The sequence below is a fragment of the Taudactylus pleione genome, unplaced genomic scaffold (genome assembly GCF_031769625.1).
Source record: "Taudactylus pleione unplaced genomic scaffold, aTauple2 ptg000093l, whole genome shotgun sequence".
In the NCBI taxonomy this organism is placed as follows: Eukaryota; Metazoa; Chordata; class Amphibia; order Anura; family Myobatrachidae; genus Taudactylus; species Taudactylus pleione.
This window is the reverse complement of record NW_028284495.1, coordinates 6,844,140-6,861,010: the sequence shown is the minus strand read 5'-3', so window position 1 is coordinate 6,861,010 and position 16,871 is coordinate 6,844,140. Positions and strand designations below refer to the sequence as shown.

The following is a 16,871-nucleotide window of genomic DNA, read 5'->3' as shown; positions in this document are numbered from 1 at the left end:
CCAAACTGTACATAATGCAAAGAAAAAAAAGAAGTGCAAGATGGAATTGTCCTTGGGCCCTCCCACCCACCCTTATGTTGTATAAACAGGACATGCACACTTTAACAAATCAATCATTTCAGCGCCAGGGTCTGCCACACAACTGTGGCTGAAATGATTGGTTCGTTTGGGCCCCCACAAAACAAGCTGGCAATTAATGTGTCCCTGCACAAACTGGCTCTACGGAGGCAAGATGTCATCCTCATCCTCCTCATCCACCGATTCCTCACCCTCTTCAGTGTGTACATCCTCATCCTCACAGAGTATTAATTCGTCCCTGCTGGAACCACAGGTCCCTCTGTACGTTCTGGAGGCTGGTCTCCCTGGAAGAGTTGATAATTCATTTTATGAACATCATCTTCTCCACATTTTGTGGAAGCAACCTCCTACGCCTTTCGCTGACAATTTTCCCGGCTGCACTAAACACTCTTTCGGAGTACACACTGGAGGGGGGGCAACTCAGGTAAAATAGAGCCAGTTTGTACAGGGACCTCCAAATTGCTTCTTTTTCCTGCCAGTACAGGTACGGACTGTCTGACATGCCTACTTGGATGCTGTCACCGATGTAATCCTTTAACAGACAGACGCACGCTTGTCGCTGCTGCTTTGAGGATTCAAGTGCGGCTACAGCCCACACAATTCACAAAGACAGAAAAAAAAAAAGAATATTTTTATTGTTTGTGTAGAACACTTTGAGGTGTCACCACCCTTTAACAGACAGACGCACGCTTGTCGCTGCTGCTTTAAGGATGCAGGTGCGGCTACAGCCCACACATTTCACAAAGACCGAAAAAAAAAAGAACAATATTTTAATTGTTTGTGTAGAACACTTTGAGGTGTCATCACCCTTTAACAGACAGACGCATGCTTGTCGCTGCTGCTTTAAGGATGCAGGTGCGGCTACAGCCCACACAATTCACATAGACAGAAAAAAAAAGAACAATATTTTAATTGTTTCTGTAGCACACTTTGAGGGTGTCACCACCCTTTAACAGACAGACGCACGCTTGTCGCTGCTGCTTTGAGGATGCAAGTGTGGCTACATCGCACACAAGTCACAAACACATTTAAAAAATAGTTTTTTATTTTTTGGAACACTTTGAGAGTTACACCACCCTTTAACAGACAGACGCACGCTTGTCGCTGCTGCTTTAAGGATGCAGGTGAGGCTACAGCCCACACATTTCACAAAGACCGAAAAAAAAAGAACAATATTTTAATTGTTTGTGTAGAACACTTTGAGGGTGTCACCACCCTTTAACAGACAGACGCACGCTTGTCGCTGCTGCTTTGAGGATGCAGGTGGAATCTAGACGGGATTTGGAACCGAGGACACACTACCTCCATCAATTGTCTAAATCCCACTGCACTAATGTCGGATACCGGACGCACGTCTAACACCAACATAGCAGTCAAGGCCTCAGTTATACATTTTGCTTCAGGATGACTGCTGTCGTACTTCATCCTCATCGCTAGGGACTGTTGGAGGGTCAATTGTTTAGTAAAAGTAGTGATGTTCCTACTTCCTCTCTGGGATGATGAACAACTCCCAGCAGCAGCAACAGCACTAGGAGGAAGAGGTTCTTGATCTTTCCCTATTTTATTTTTATCGGAGAAAGTTTGGTCCTCCATTTATGTTATATTGATATATATACGTGCGGCTAAAGCGCACACAAACACAGAAAATATTATTTTATTTTTGCTGGAGAGTAGTGCACTTTCTGGGTTACACCACCCTTTAAGAAATGAGCCAGCCGGCTCTTTACTTATGGGACACAGGCGCACGCTTGGCGCTGCTCCTTTGTTGATGCACGTGCAGCCACAGTGCACACAATTCACAAACACAGAAAATAATTTTTTTTTTGGTTTGGACTGGAGTGTACTTTTGGGGGTTACAGCACCCTTAACGGTCAAGCCAGCCGGCCCTTTACTTATGACACAGGCGCACGTTTGGCACTACTTTGTTGATGCACGTGCGGCTACTGCGCACACAATTCACAAACACAGAAAATATATTATTTTTTTAGCACTTGGGGGGAGCGCCCCTGATGGACAGAGCACCCCCTGGACAACACTACAGCTCTCCTTTAGGACTGGGACACTGCACAGGACTTTGGAGTGGACACAGCCCCTATGGAGAACTGACTGCACAACACAGTCCAGCCAGCCCCTATGGACTTTGAAGTAGTGGACACAGCCCCTATTAACAACAGCAGCACAGCACAACACAGCCAGCCCCTATGGACTTTGAAGTAGTGGACAACAGCAGCACTACACTACACTACACTACACAGCCCTAACTCCCACCCTCCCTCTTCACTGTCCACAGCCGAGTGAGAAAATGGCGCCGACGCGGGTACCTTATATAGGATCCAAAACCCGCGAGACTCGGAAGGCGGGATGATGACGTTTTGCCTCGATTTCAGATCCGAGTCAGGCGGGAAAAGTCGAGCCTGACTCGGATCGGACTCGGATCGGGGGGGCTCGGGGGGGTTCGGATTTTAGAAATCCGAACCCGCTCACCCCTACTGTACACATATTCTTATAGATGCCATTTGCGATCATCTTCCAACCATTTATCAGCATTTTCGGTACAGCACAAACTATTTCAATCATATTATTGTCTAGTGTGCAGTAATTTTGGTGCTAAAACATACTTGTGGTGCGTATGGCCAGTGTAATTGTTGAGCTTGTTAAATGATTATCCTAAAACTAAGACATATTGGCCAGCCTTGTGTAATAGGTATGGAGTGTAGTTTGGTTGAAAACAGTGGGCGTGATTCTGAGTCCGGTGGATCTCTCCGCACGGGCGCAAATGACGCATATGTAGAAGTGAATTTTTGCTTATCTCCATCTCACTCTGAGTCAATCGGGACTTTGCCAGATCTGTCTTACTTTGAAATAGGGTGTTTCAGGGTGGGAACTAGGTGGTGACAATGCAATTGCACTTGTGTGAGTGTCACGTGAAAGTAATGGACGTATATCTAAAGCTCCGTGCTGTTCTCAGTTTTACGTGCAGTCCGTGCGATCTCTTGCACCTAGTATGGGGCTGGTGCCAGTGCAGTTACTAATGATGACAGTTGCGGCAGCTGTCATAAAATCAATGGCAAATGCTCTCACTTACAGACACACGCAACACCACATTATCTCTACGAATTCTCGCATTAGCAAAAGGCAGAGAATCAAGCTTCCTTGACTACAGGTACTTTACATACGACTCAGAATCAGGCTCAGTATATGAAATATACAGCTGTCAACCCTAGTTTAATGAAGAGTTCTAAGAATGAAATAGCATTTATTATAATATGAATGATTGATTTTATACAGTTTAGTGAAAACACATGAGGATATTATAATAAATAAGTCTGTATATGCCAAGTAATATGAAAAGTTCTAAAAATGTGTTTATCATATAAAGGGACAGATGTACTAAGCTCTGGTGAGTGACAAATTGGAGAGTGATAAGCTGCCAACCAATCAGCTCCTAGCTGTCATTTTTCAAACACAGCCTGTGACATGACAGTTAGGAGCTGAGTGGATGGTAGTTTATCACTTTTCAATGTATAATTTTCCAGAGCTTAGTACATCTCCCCCAAAATACCTAAAAAGTTTTGTTGTTTATAACAGTATTTTGTTTGCTGCCTCTAAGCAAATTTAATGAGAAAACATTATTAGTACTGACCCATGAACATGACCCCTACCAGCGGGAACTTCCTACATACAATGTTTTCATACTGTATATTGCTGTGCTGCATTAATTCATGTTTAAAAACACCATTTTATCAATTAATGTAACAAAGCTAATTTGCAATTCTTAACTACAAAAGAAAAATAAGTTTGTGAAATAAGTCATGTTATGAGAACAGTAAAAGTGCTGGTCATTTATAGGAACAAAATAGTTATTAACTTGTTATTCAGCAATTTACAGTATGTGTTTAATTACATTTTTGAACTTATCTGTGAATATATATTTCTGTGTGGAAGTGTTTAAAAAAAAGGTAAAAAATAAAGAATGAGTTAGGTTTTAACTAGAGATGAGCGGTTTGGATTCTGTGGAATCCAAACCGCTCCGTACACCGGAGATACGAGTCCATCCGTGCCACCTGACTGGGATCCCACTTCGAGGCCGAATGTCATCCTCCCGACATCGGATTCTCGTGAGAGTTCATTTTTATATAAGGTGCCGCCATTTGGACTTGGCTTCATTTCACTGTTCACTCACACACTGCACACTGCTCTGCAATGTGTCTCTACTAGAGATGTGCGCCGACCCCCGTGTTTTGGTTTTAGTTTTGGTTTTGGATCTGGATCTCCCCTGGTTTTGGATCTGGATTGGTTTTGCCAAAACCTCACTTCCGAGTTTTGTTTTCGTATTTTGGTTTTGGATCTGGATTTTTTCTTAAAAAAATCCAAAAAACAGCTAAAATCACATAAAATGGGCCTTTTTTTGTTCCTACAGTATTAATAACCTCAATATCATTTATTTTCACTCGTTTCCAGTCAATTTTGACCACCTCACACCTCACAATATTGATTTTTTTCATCTAATGAAAGGGCCAAAAGGTTGCATCCAGCTTGCTGGCTCAAAAGTGATTGATACAATTATTAATAGAGTTGAGGACTGTGCAAAGATGATGGTTGGGATACCCTTGAGGAATGAAGGCATGGGCCTTCATAGAGGACAAGGAAGTTGACAGCCTTGCATTATCATGATGACTGCTGGCAGCAGCTACAACATGTGCTTCTTGGCCTTGCTCTCCTATCATGTGACAGCCCTCCATATTTTCTGGGGTCTTGAAGCAGTGTCACAAGCACCAATAGTGTAGCCAAGGTGCGGTTTCACAGAAAGTAAATATACAAAAGACACTATTTTTTTTGGGGGGGGGGTCCAGAACTTGGGCCCAGAGCACAGATTGGTGATGACTGGAGTCGGGCAGCCAGGGCCATATCTAGGGTAGTGCGGCCGGTGCCATCGCACAGGGCACCACAGGTCAGGGGGCGCTGTTTGGGCCTGTCAAATTTCTGTTTATTATAATTTTTGCTTGTAGCTTCCTCTTATTTCATCCCCAGCATCTCCTGGCCTCTCCTATCTCTTCCCTGGCCCTTCCCCATGAAACCATGGCCCTTTTTTGGGTGCATTATGGGCCTGATTCAGACCCACTCGCGAGCGGCTGTCCGCTCGCAAGTGGGTCGATGGTGTGCACTGTGCATGCGCATGATGGAGGGAGCTCCGTCGTGCGCATGCGCGAGACGCGACGAGCGAAGGACTTTCCTTCGCTCGTTGTGTCTGATCAAAGGGGGCGTGCTGTCGATGTTGATTGACAGCACGCCCCCTTTGGTGGGCGTGCCGGGGGCGTGCCTGCCAGACGGAGGCGTTCCCAAGGGAACGCCTACCGTCAGAAGCCGGCCCCACTGACATCACTAGTGATGTCAGTGGGAGTGATTTTGGCTCTGATAGAGCCAAAATCACTCCTGGCCTTGCGGTTGAGAAACTCAAGCGCAGGCTTCTGCTCGCACTGGTGATGGTCGCGATGGTCAAGACCATCGCGACCATCATCCTGCACGCTCGTATAGGCTGTGGGTGGTGACCCACAGCTATACGAGCATCCAGGAGGACACTCCATATTTATGGAGGTGGGCCCTGATTCAGAGCGAGCGCTCTGGTCAGAGCGTCCGGCTCTGAATCAGGGCCTATGTCCCTTTGAAAAATGAGGGGAGCGCCAATGCTCTTTCTGGCACAGGGCACCAAAAAGTCTAGTTACAGCTTTGCGCACACACACACAGAAAATACATAGACAAAAGACACGTTTTTTTTTTCGGGTCCAGAACTTGGGCCCAGAGCACAGGTTGATGACGACTGGAGTTGGGCAGCACTAGCTTGCGTTGCCGACTTGCTAGCTCTTGTGCGGCTAAGCCTAACATGCACAGACACACAGACAATTATTAGAAAAAAAAGACAAGATTTTTTTATTTTTTTTCAGTTCCAGAATTTGGGCCCAGAGCACAGATTGTTGACGACTGGAGTCGGGCAGCACTAACTTGCGTTGTTGACTTGCTGTATTTTGTGCGGTTAAGCCTAACACGCACACAGACAAATATATATTACACAAAAAATTACACTTTATTTGGGTCCAGAACTTGGGCCCAGATGGACGCAGCAGATAGCACAGCACCAGCCCTGATGGATCAGCAGCAACAGTCCAGATGGGCACAGCAGACAGCACAACACCAGCCCAGAATGGATAGCACCAGCCCAGGACACAGCAGACAGAACAGCACAGGACCTCTCCCCAGCCCTACACTACCCACCCTCCCTGTTCAGTCTCCACAGCTGGAGTGAAATTTTCGCCCGCCGCTTCCCTTATATATAGAGACGAAAGCTCGCGAGCCGCAAGATTTCATCTCTATGATTTTGCCTCCATGTCAGAGATCCAAATAAGGTGGGAACATCCGAGCTGGGGTCACTGTATAGGGGGGGCCGCTTCATGAGGGCAACGCATAGGACAACTACTGGGGGCACTGAATATGGGTGGGCTACTACTGGGGGCAGTGTATAGGGGGGACTACTGGGGGCACTATATAAGGGGCACTGCATAGGGGAACCACTACTGGGGGCGCTGCATAAGGGGCATTACTACAGGGGGCACTGCATAAGGGGCATTACTACAGTGGGCATTGCAAGAGGGGCATTACTGCTGGGGACATTAAGGTGAATAAAAAGGAAAAAAAATGTTCCTAGGGTGACAAGAAACGGTGGTATATAGGGGCCCCCACAAGTTTGTTGCCCAGGGGCCCCCACAGACCTTAATCCGGCCCTGCTCCTTGGGCTGTATCCCACAGTGTATGCAAGTACTGTGACTCTGCTGGCCGTACCCCACTGGGCAGGTGGGAGGGCACAAGGACAATTCCATCTTGCACTACCTTTCATTTCTGCCACTGCTGTGTGGCATGTTTCATAGATGTGCTTTAAACTGCGATGTCTGTGCCGCTGCTCTGTCGCTTAGAAACCAGCCAGTTCACTGCAGCCTTTGGCAAATAATGGTGAAAACAATATTGGGAGCTGTGAGGTGGTCTAAATTGACTGTAAGTGTAAATAACTAGAAATTAATGTTATTGAGGTTAATAATACGTTAGGAACAAAAAAAAGCCCAAATTATGTGATTTTAGCTTTTTTTGTCAATATTTGTGAAAAAATCCAAATCCAAAACCTGTCAATGTGGTTGGACAAATCCAATGCCGTGAAGATGAATCAGAGCCAAATCCAAATCCTGCAAAAATGGTCCGGCGCACATCTCTAGTTTTAACTATTAAATGTGTCTTGTGAATACAATATATTGAACCTGTGCAAACTGTGTAGTTGTGGTGACAGTATAAGTCTATATACTGTAATATTTTTTTTTATTTTTACACAGTTATTTCTCAGAACATTGAATAAATGTCAGGCACTATTGAAATTAGGAACTCTGGAATTATTGTGCTCCTTAAGCATTGTGCTACTCAGGCTGACTTAGGCTGACTGTTCTTATTGCTACCTTGCTTTAGCAATCTAGCATATTACCTGTCAAAATATCATATGTATTTATGAGGCCATGTGCAGCTTGTTTTCTTGTTATTTTAGCATCATAAAGCCTTGTCAAAGGTCTTTCCTGACACAGTAGTCTAGATGATTATTTGTGACTCCAAATTGTTTTCAGCCATTAGATTATACATGGTTTAGCTACTGTGGCTAAGTGTATTCTGACCATATTCTTTCTGCTTCTCCCACTTCTGTTGGTGCTTTTAGAACTTGTGTGCTTTTACTGTATGTCTCTTCTGTTCTATGTCTTCCTTCTGCTCTGCGTTGATTGGCCTGTAACCCCTATGGTTCAACACCTATGAGCACAGCGCAGGAGGGATCCATAGCCAGGAGCCTATTCAGGTACCAAGAACAGGTGTTACTACAAGTAAATGGCAGCTGTGCCACACCCCCCTCGTAGTCTAGCACACTGAATGATGACACAAGTTGCACCAACCTCAGTGCAGCCCTCACTACTCTTGTTTATGACCTTGTTTTGTCTGTATTTGCCCTATTGATAATGCTTTTGTCTGTCTTGTTCCCCATAGTCTTGTAAACTCATTACAAATTCCATAAATGCTACCTAGGTTGGTGCTGTTGCTGCAACTAACCATTTCTAGCATGACATTTATCAGTCATAAGTGGGTGTAATGACAGCTCTCCCAATCATTTAGAAAAGTTGGCTCTTATGAAAAGTTCCCTTGTCTTTGACCTATCATCCACATACTGTAGATCCTGCGTATTTATGTTTATTAAGTCCTGTGGGCATCTGAATACCAGAAGGCTCCTGCCAAAGGTAAAAGCTGCATATCTCTATGTCTGGCTTGTGTTCTCCTTTGTGTTATCTACTTACACCTTAGGTACCTGTCTTTGTCAGACATTGGACTGTCTACTTTTATGATCACTCATATCTCGAGCAACCATACATTCCATAAACAAAGGTTATTGCAGAGAACAATGGCCATGGCAGAGAGGGTGACTTCCATTTAAAAGCAAGACAGAAGTACTGTAAGTTTCTACAATTATTCACAACAATAATCAACCCTTCCCTTACTTTCTTTTGTGATTATAAATAACCCAAAGCAACTTTTTAATACATTTAAAGCACTTCTTACCCCTTCCTCACCCAACCAAACTGCTACTATCCATGCACAAGATCTTGCTTCCTATTTCAAGGACAAGATTGATAATATCCAAAGTGAAATGGTATGCTATTCCTCAGCCAGTGACCTGCTAAATTCCCTACCTTAACCCTCTGGCACATTCTCTTAATTAAACCTCACAAATGAAGATGAAGTATCTACACTCTTCTCATCCTCCTACTCTGCTACCTCTCCTCTTGATCCTATACACTCAAAAATCAGTAAAGCTCTGGCTCCTGTGCTCATCCCAACCTTAACTGAAATCTGTAATCTCTCCTTCTCTACTGGTATCTTTTCATCACTGTTCAAGCATGCAGTGAGTACAAAATTCTGACCCTAACTCTCTCTCAAATTACTTTCCCATCTCCCTGCTCCCATGCCCTGCAAGCTACTTGAGAGACTTGTCTACACTCGCCTCACACACTTTATTAACTCACACAACTTATTGAACCCACTTCAGTCAGGCTTTCATTCCCAACACTCCAGAGAGACAGCACTGACTAAGGTAGTGAATAATCTGGTAACTGCAAAGTCTAAAGGCCATGACTTCTTATTCTTCTAGATCTATTTGCTGCTTTTGACACTGTTGACCACTCTCTTCTCATACAAAAACTACAATCCCTAAGTCTTAAGGACACAGCCCTTTCTTGGTTCTCATCAGGGGTGTTTCTAAAGAGGAGGGGAGCCATGGGTATTCTCTGACACAGGCACCCTCCTCTCTGTCCGGCGGCCAGCAACCCACTGAGCTGTGCGCGGCCAGTGCCGGAGTTATAGACTCCGGGCACTAGAGTGTGCCCAAAGTCTATAGAGCATGCGCAGGTCACCGGGAAAATGGGCGCGGTGGAAAATTTTTCTTGTACTGCGCATGCGCAAACAATGGGAAAATGGCTGTGGTGGCCATTTTCCAGTCGTTTTACAGCGCCGGACCCCCACGCCGATGTGGGAATCCGGAGAGATAAATAGTACTATGGGTGCAGGGTGTGTGGTGCGGGGCCCCTCTGGACCCAGGGGCCTGTGTGCCCCGTACACCCTGCACCCATTATAGATATGCCCCTGGTTCTCATCCTACCTCATTCACTGTTACTTTTTCTGATTCTGCATCCTTTTTGCTACCTTTATCAGTTGAAGTACCTAAGGCTCAGTCTTAGGTCCTCTTCTTTTCTCAATCTATACCACCTCTCTTGGCAAATTTATGAGCTTTTTTGGATTATAGTATCATATGTACATAGATGATAGTACAGGGGGAGCACCAAAATGAAATTATATATTACCCTCCCATAAAATCATTCCAATGCCCCTGTATCTATATGTTAAAGCTCTGCTATTATTTCTATGTATATGTTTATTAAGTTCCCCTATTGCATTTTTTTATCTCTTATGTAAAATATTTCATTAAATATTTAAGTACAAGGCAAAAAAAATACTACTACTACTACTATAGTACCATTATTACTACTACCACCACTACTGCCACTACTACTACCTTGCTATTTACTATACCTGAAATTTGAAAATAGACATTCACAGTTAATGAGGTTCAAAACTAGTCTTTTAAATTAAGTATATGATTGTTATTTTGCATATGCTATCCAAGGATAGTTATCTCTTACTTCTTTATAAAGTTTTGGTCAGTTCTTTAAAATGGTGCTTTATAAAAACACAATTTAAAAAAAAACATTCAGTAGTCACATATTTATGTTGGAGTGAATTATGCTTTCTTGTTTTAATGATACATTTATAAGTATCAAAGACAGGAATGTATTCAGATTATTTGAAGCCATCTTGTATAAACACATCCTTACCACCACTTGTCTTCAATTTTACAGACATTATCTCTTCTGCTTTTCCCTTTTTTATGGCTTGTGCATTTAAAGGGCATCCAGATAAACTGCAAAACACATACAAGAAAAGCTTTCCAGTGTAGTCTGAACAAATTCAATAAAAATTATACAACACATCATTAATAATTAAATGCAATACATACTATGTATCTTGAATGTTATGAAAATATAAAATTAAGGCATATGGGATTGTGCACATTGACAATTAATTATCATTTTGTAAAAGTACATTTCGTTAGGAGCATAAGGTTTTATTGCCCCCACTAAAGTAAAATGCTCCCATGAATGTGCTTTCTTTATCACTTGGATATCATTCTAACAAAAGAACTCATCCCATCAGAAAATGGTAAACTATGCACTCTTCAGATGCCACAATTTTAAATGCAAATATTAAATATTGCTGAAAACTGGACACAACAGTAAAAAACAGATGCAAATGAAACCTGCTGTGTGGGATTTCCACATTTGTCAATAATCTATATGATTAGTAAAAAAGTGTGTGTGTCTGTCTGTTTGTCCTTTATGCACAGCCAGAGTTTTGTCTATAGCTCCACCAAAATTTGCATGTTGGTGTAGTTTCACCAGTATTAGGTTTTTGGCTATGTCTGAAGTATGTTAGGGTCATGGAGATCTACATGTTGCCCACCAAGTAGGCTATGGAGTCTCAGATTTGAAACTTTGGTTTAAGCAAGTTTGCTCAGGATGTTTTCTATTGCCTAAAACTTCTCTGATCGGAAGGCTCTTGCTGTAATATACTGTATACCAGTGGGGGACAGGCAGAACTCCAACTGAAGAGCAGTGAGTCAGAGAATCACCTGTCACACTGCACCTGCACTGACTGTTACTAATTTCCTACAAGCACATTTTCATATGCCATTGTCTACAATGTTGGTCTGCAATGTAAAAAATGAAGGCTGCAGATGTACTTCAAAGTTCATTCTTCAACCCAGGCAACGCCAGGTATGATTTCTTCTATTTCTGCTAATTTGTCACAACAATTGTTTCAGATCTCAAAACAAAGTTGAAAACAACCTAAATAAACACAAAATACAGGTTTTTAACTGATCATTTATTAAAGGAAAAAAGTTATCCAATTTGCCCTGTGTGAAATAGTAATTGCACTCTTAGTTACCCATTCAACCAATTAACCAAATTGAACTGATAAATGGGCTCAATTATACTAGACACAATCAGGCTTGATTACTGTCATCCCTGTTTAATCTAAACATCACTTAAATAGAACCTTTCCAGAAGTGTGAAGTTGGCTACAAGGACTCAACAAGCAGCACAGTATGACACGATCAAAATAAATTACAGAAGAGATGAGAAAGACAGTTGTTAATATATATCAGTCTGGAAAGGGTTACAAAGCCCTAGGAGTCCAGCAAACCATAGTAAGAGCTATTATCTCCAAATGGAGAAAACTTGGAACATTGGAGAATTTTCCAAGAAGTGGCTGTCTAACCCAAATTCCTCCAAGAGCACACCAATGACTCATCCAGGAAGTCACAAAAGAACCCAGACAAACATCTAAGAAACTGCAGGCCTCCTTCGCCTTAGTTTATGTCAGCATTTATGATTCCACAATTACATGGGAGAGTTGCAAGACAAAACCACTCTTTACCAAGGAAAACATAAAGGCTTGTCTCACATTTGCAAAATAACAAATTATCAACGAAAGCCTTTTAGACTAATGTTTTGTGGACTGAGGACTCAAAATGGTATATTTTGTAAGACATAAGTCCTGTTTCATCCAGTGTAAAGCTAACACAGCATTCTAAAATAAGTATATAATACCAGTCAAACATGGTGGTGGTAGTGTGATGGTATGGTGATGCTTTGCTGCTCCAGTACTTGGGTGACTTGTCATTATTGATGGACTCATGAATTCTGCTCTCTACTCCAAGATCTTAAGGAGAATGTCCTATCATCATCACTCCGTGATCTGAAGCTCATTCACAATATGGTTATGAAGCAAGAAAATTATCCAAAGTACAAGAACAAGCCCACCTCTGAATGGCTCAGAAGAAACAAAAGCATGGTTTTCGAGTGACCTAGTCAAGGTTTAAACTTGAATCCAATTTAGATACTATGGCAGGACCTTAAACAGGCAGTTCATGCTCAAAAACCCTCCAGTGTGGCTGAATTAAAGCAATTCTGCAAAGAAGAGGGGGTCAAAATTCCTCTACAGTGATGTGAAAGACTGCTCTCCAATTATCAGAACTTTTTGGTTGCAGTTGCTGTTGCTATAGGTGGCACAACCAGTTATTAGGTTAAGGGAGGTGCATTAATTTTTCACATAGGTGATATAGGTGTTGGATAACTTTTTTCCTTCAATAAATGAAATACTCATTTAAAATCTGTTTCTATTTACTCAGGTTGTCTTTGTTTTACATTCAGTTTTGATTTAAGATCTGAAACAAATAAATTTTAGAAATATGCAAAAATAGAAGAAATCAGAAAGAGGGCAAAAACTTTTTTGTGCCACTGTAGGTTACAGGTCCACTTAGCTAATCTACCTAAATGCAGTACAATCCACAAATATATAGCATTTTTAACTAAAACAGACATGTAGTCAAAAACAATGCAAAATGAAAAACAAAAAATTACCTTCTGTGGGTGACAAAGACATTATTGACGTGCCCCAGTCCATTGCAGCCTGGTAGTGGACAGTGCGGCAACTCCTGCTTATTCTGCTTCCAGGACAGTGATGAACCATTCAAGGCACTGTCCTTCTGTCTTTTTGCAGCCAATGGGCAACCAGAAGCACTTCGATGTGATGTGTATTTACCTGATATGTGACCTTGGCCATCACAGCCTACAACTGGACACCTGTTCAACATATAAGAATAAGTAATCTAAAGATAATGCTAATAAAAATTACTAATAATATTGAAAAGTGCTAATAATAATAATGTTTATTTTGAAAATCCCTGTCTGAAACTTATCATTTGTATAAATTATCATTATACATTTCTCAGCATTATATTGCAGGAATTGTCTGTCTGTGCTGCATCTCTATAGTTATGTGACAAAGAAGATACAGTTTAGCACTGATTTGCATGATATGTTGTGCAGTCTGGCAGTTTTATTTGAATCTATTAGTCAGGGCCATAATGAGGAGTGTAAAATTGATGCTGCCGTCCAGGGCGCAAAGCTGAAAGGGTGGCATGGTCCCTACCCCGAAGAAAACCTGCCACACTGTTCTACCTTGCCATTAGCTACCAACTGCAAGGAAAGCCACAGGGCACATCCTCTCTCTTCTGCTCCACCAATGCTTGCTCTATTATGTCATGATGTAATGGCGCAGGGGGCCCAAGGTGTACAGTCATTCTGCTAAGGCACTGGTATTAGCACTTTTAAAAATCTTTTGCTGGGCACTTGCCTTATCACTTGCCTGGCATTTGTGATGTTTATGCCATGACGAACTGCAGAAGAGCATCTGCTGAGATACAGTATTTCATGCAATATATACCTGATAGCTATACAGTTTTGGGTTTGTGGAAGGGCCAGATATGCTTGGGACTAGAACGATGTATAAAAGACGTGATAGTCATTCCAATTTCCCTTCATCCCAGAAGACACAATATAGAGCATACACACTATGCAATCTTCTCAACGTCAGCACAATGTGTCATGTCGGAGCATTGTATCCAATGAATCCTTTCTCCTGTACACACTATGCAATCATCGTGTAGATCACTGGTAGTTCAAGTGATGTCTTTAGAGGAAAGATTGGACCAATATATCTTGTGGTCTTCCGGCTGAGCATAAACACTGCGCGATGTGCACCACATCATTCATGACATCTTCCCATCTGACATGCAGCACATCAGATGTGATTGAGCATACACACTATGCGATGTGAAAGATATGTCATTCCAATTTGCCTCAGACGACATATTGTCCAATATATCGCCTAATCTGTACCCAGCTTTAGGTGAAGGAATTGTAAGAGGAACAGTCTGCATTTATTTAATAATTTCACCCCAATCTATCTTTCTTATATATGAGTATTGATATTGATATGCAAAGAATACTGTATGGGGCAATGTGGCTTGGTGCCAATGATGGGGATGGATGGCAATAAATGAAAATCTAGGCCTGACTATCAAAGAGGAACACATCTACCCTCTGGTGCACTGTTCTGTTGCAGTGGAGACATTTGTATAAAACACTATCTTATGGGCAGCATGGATGGTGTCATGGTTAGCTTTACTGCCTTACAGCACTGATGTCTAGGATTCAATTCCCACCAAGGCCCTATCTGTGTGGATTTTGCATATCCTCCCCGTGCTTGTGTGGGTAGCACTGCACAGTGTCGGACTGGGGCATGAAGGGCCCACCGGGGGAAGACAGTGGTAGGTGCCCATGCTTAAAGGGTGTGGCCAACCTCCTGATTGGTTTGGCCAGCCATCACAAAGGCTTGGCTAACCTTTATAGAGGACATAGCTTCTAGACAACATGGACACTGCAGACCATGGACTATTCATCCATGTTCCTGCTCTGCCTAGTATCTGACCTTGTAATAGAGTAACAATTTATAATTCAACCTGACATTAGAAATGGAGGTGGGGCCCACAGGCAGTGGGGCCCACCGGGGATTTCCCCTGTACCCCTGTGGGCCAGTCCAACTCTGGTGCTGCAGAATACGTGTGTGCTAAATAAATAACTGGTAATAAATGAATAATTAATTATGCACTCTGGATAATTTTAATGAAAAGGTAAATTAAGAAAAGCATGATTTAGAAAATCAGCAGAATGTACACTATATATAGATAGAAAGGCTGGACTGCCCATCTAGCACTTCTGGCAATGCCAGAAGGGCCGATGGCCAGATAGTCCAGTCCAGCGTTAAACCCTGGCCAAGCAGCTCCACCTCCTGGTGCCCTGCTCGGCCGAGATACTGACAGATGCCGTGAGGCCAGGCCCCCATGACTCGCTGCATGTCCCCGTGAGATATAGCCACAAACCCTTTGGAGTCAAGGCCATGCCGGAGCATGCACAATGAGACTACCAGGGTTGCTCAGCAGCCCCAGTCCGTCCCTGCAGATAGCTGTAGACTTTATCTATCTAGGGCTCATACAGATATGGGTCATATAAAGGTTCATTACTGGGTGAAAGACTGTCCTTTGTTCCTGTGCCAAAGGACTGTGGTGTGTTTATGACATTAGTGTACATGAGACCTTGTGTTGAATTTGTGAAAGATGTTTTGCAGAGGCACAACTATGACTTTTATTATTTTGATTGAACTGCATATATATGTGTGTGTGTGTGTGTGTGTGTGTGTATTGGGGGGGTTCAGATTAGCCAGACCTGGGCCTGTATCGGGAGGCCAGGACAGCCAGGGAGGCAGAGTAATACTCCTGTCATCATACACTGATGAAAAGCAATGCGCAATATACCAAGTTGGGGGGATGGGGTGCATGGACACGTCCCCACTTTAGCACTGAGTCCTGCCTGCGGTCTCAGCAGCTCTACATGTAGAGGCTAGCTTTCGGTATGGGGAAAAACATCCCATGGACATCCCATGGACATGTTCTGCAAAGAAGTCTTGCAAATTTAGTACTGTAAATAAAAGGAACTGCATGTTTTTGTGTTATCTGATCATCCCAAAAATTACTAAAAATATGTGACCTGTATTGTATGGTAACTAGATTATTATTATTGTTATTATTATTACATTTTATTTATAGGGCGCCACAAGTGGTCTGCAGCACCGTACGTACAGTACAGGGTGCACAGAACATTGCATTACAATACAGTAACCAAAATATAAACAAAGCACAAGTAACAATTAGCACACAATTCTCCATACACAATACAGCTGGGAAGGTGAAGGCTGTCATAGAAGTGCTAGAGAAGAGGGCTGTGAAACAGTAGGGAGGAGGACCCTGTTCCTAGGAGCTTACAATCTAGGGGCTAGATGTGTCCCCATTTCAAACTAGTGAGGCATTAGATAAATATGTGACTTAAATTCAGCTAGGAATAATTGTATGGAACTTAGGGCCTTTTTCCCAATGACTTCTTGTAGCACCTTACATTTGTCTACCAAGTTATCAATTTGCCAAGTATTAGAGAAGCTCCCAATATATATTTAAGGTCTGCCCAGATACTGAATTAAAGAAAAGTTGACACCAAATTCTGAATCTTGAATTAATTCCAAAATATGCATATTATATATTGAGCACTAATTGATTAAAACATTAAAGATCTTAAATTTGATTCCCTGGAATAGTGGCTGCAAACAGATTTACCTGAATTAGATACACTTTTGCCATAGTGAGTTAAAAA

General features: G+C 42.5%; 1 protein-coding gene across 3 annotated transcripts in view; it reads right to left on the bottom strand.

Annotated features, from left to right (window-relative positions):
• Nucleotides 1-16,871, bottom strand: part of ST18 (ST18 C2H2C-type zinc finger transcription factor) — a 152,225-nt gene that overhangs the window by 19,378 nt on the left and 115,976 nt on the right. For all 3 annotated transcript variants that reach the window (XM_088469758.1, XM_088469759.1, XM_088469760.1), the window contains exons 14-15: nucleotides 13,188-13,409; nucleotides 10,539-10,624 (exon numbers count right to left, since the gene is read on the bottom strand). In XM_088469758.1, coding sequence (XP_088325884.1) covers nucleotides 10,539-10,624; nucleotides 13,188-13,409 — 308 coding nt within the window. The remainder of the gene's footprint in view (nucleotides 1-10,538; nucleotides 10,625-13,187; nucleotides 13,410-16,871) is intronic.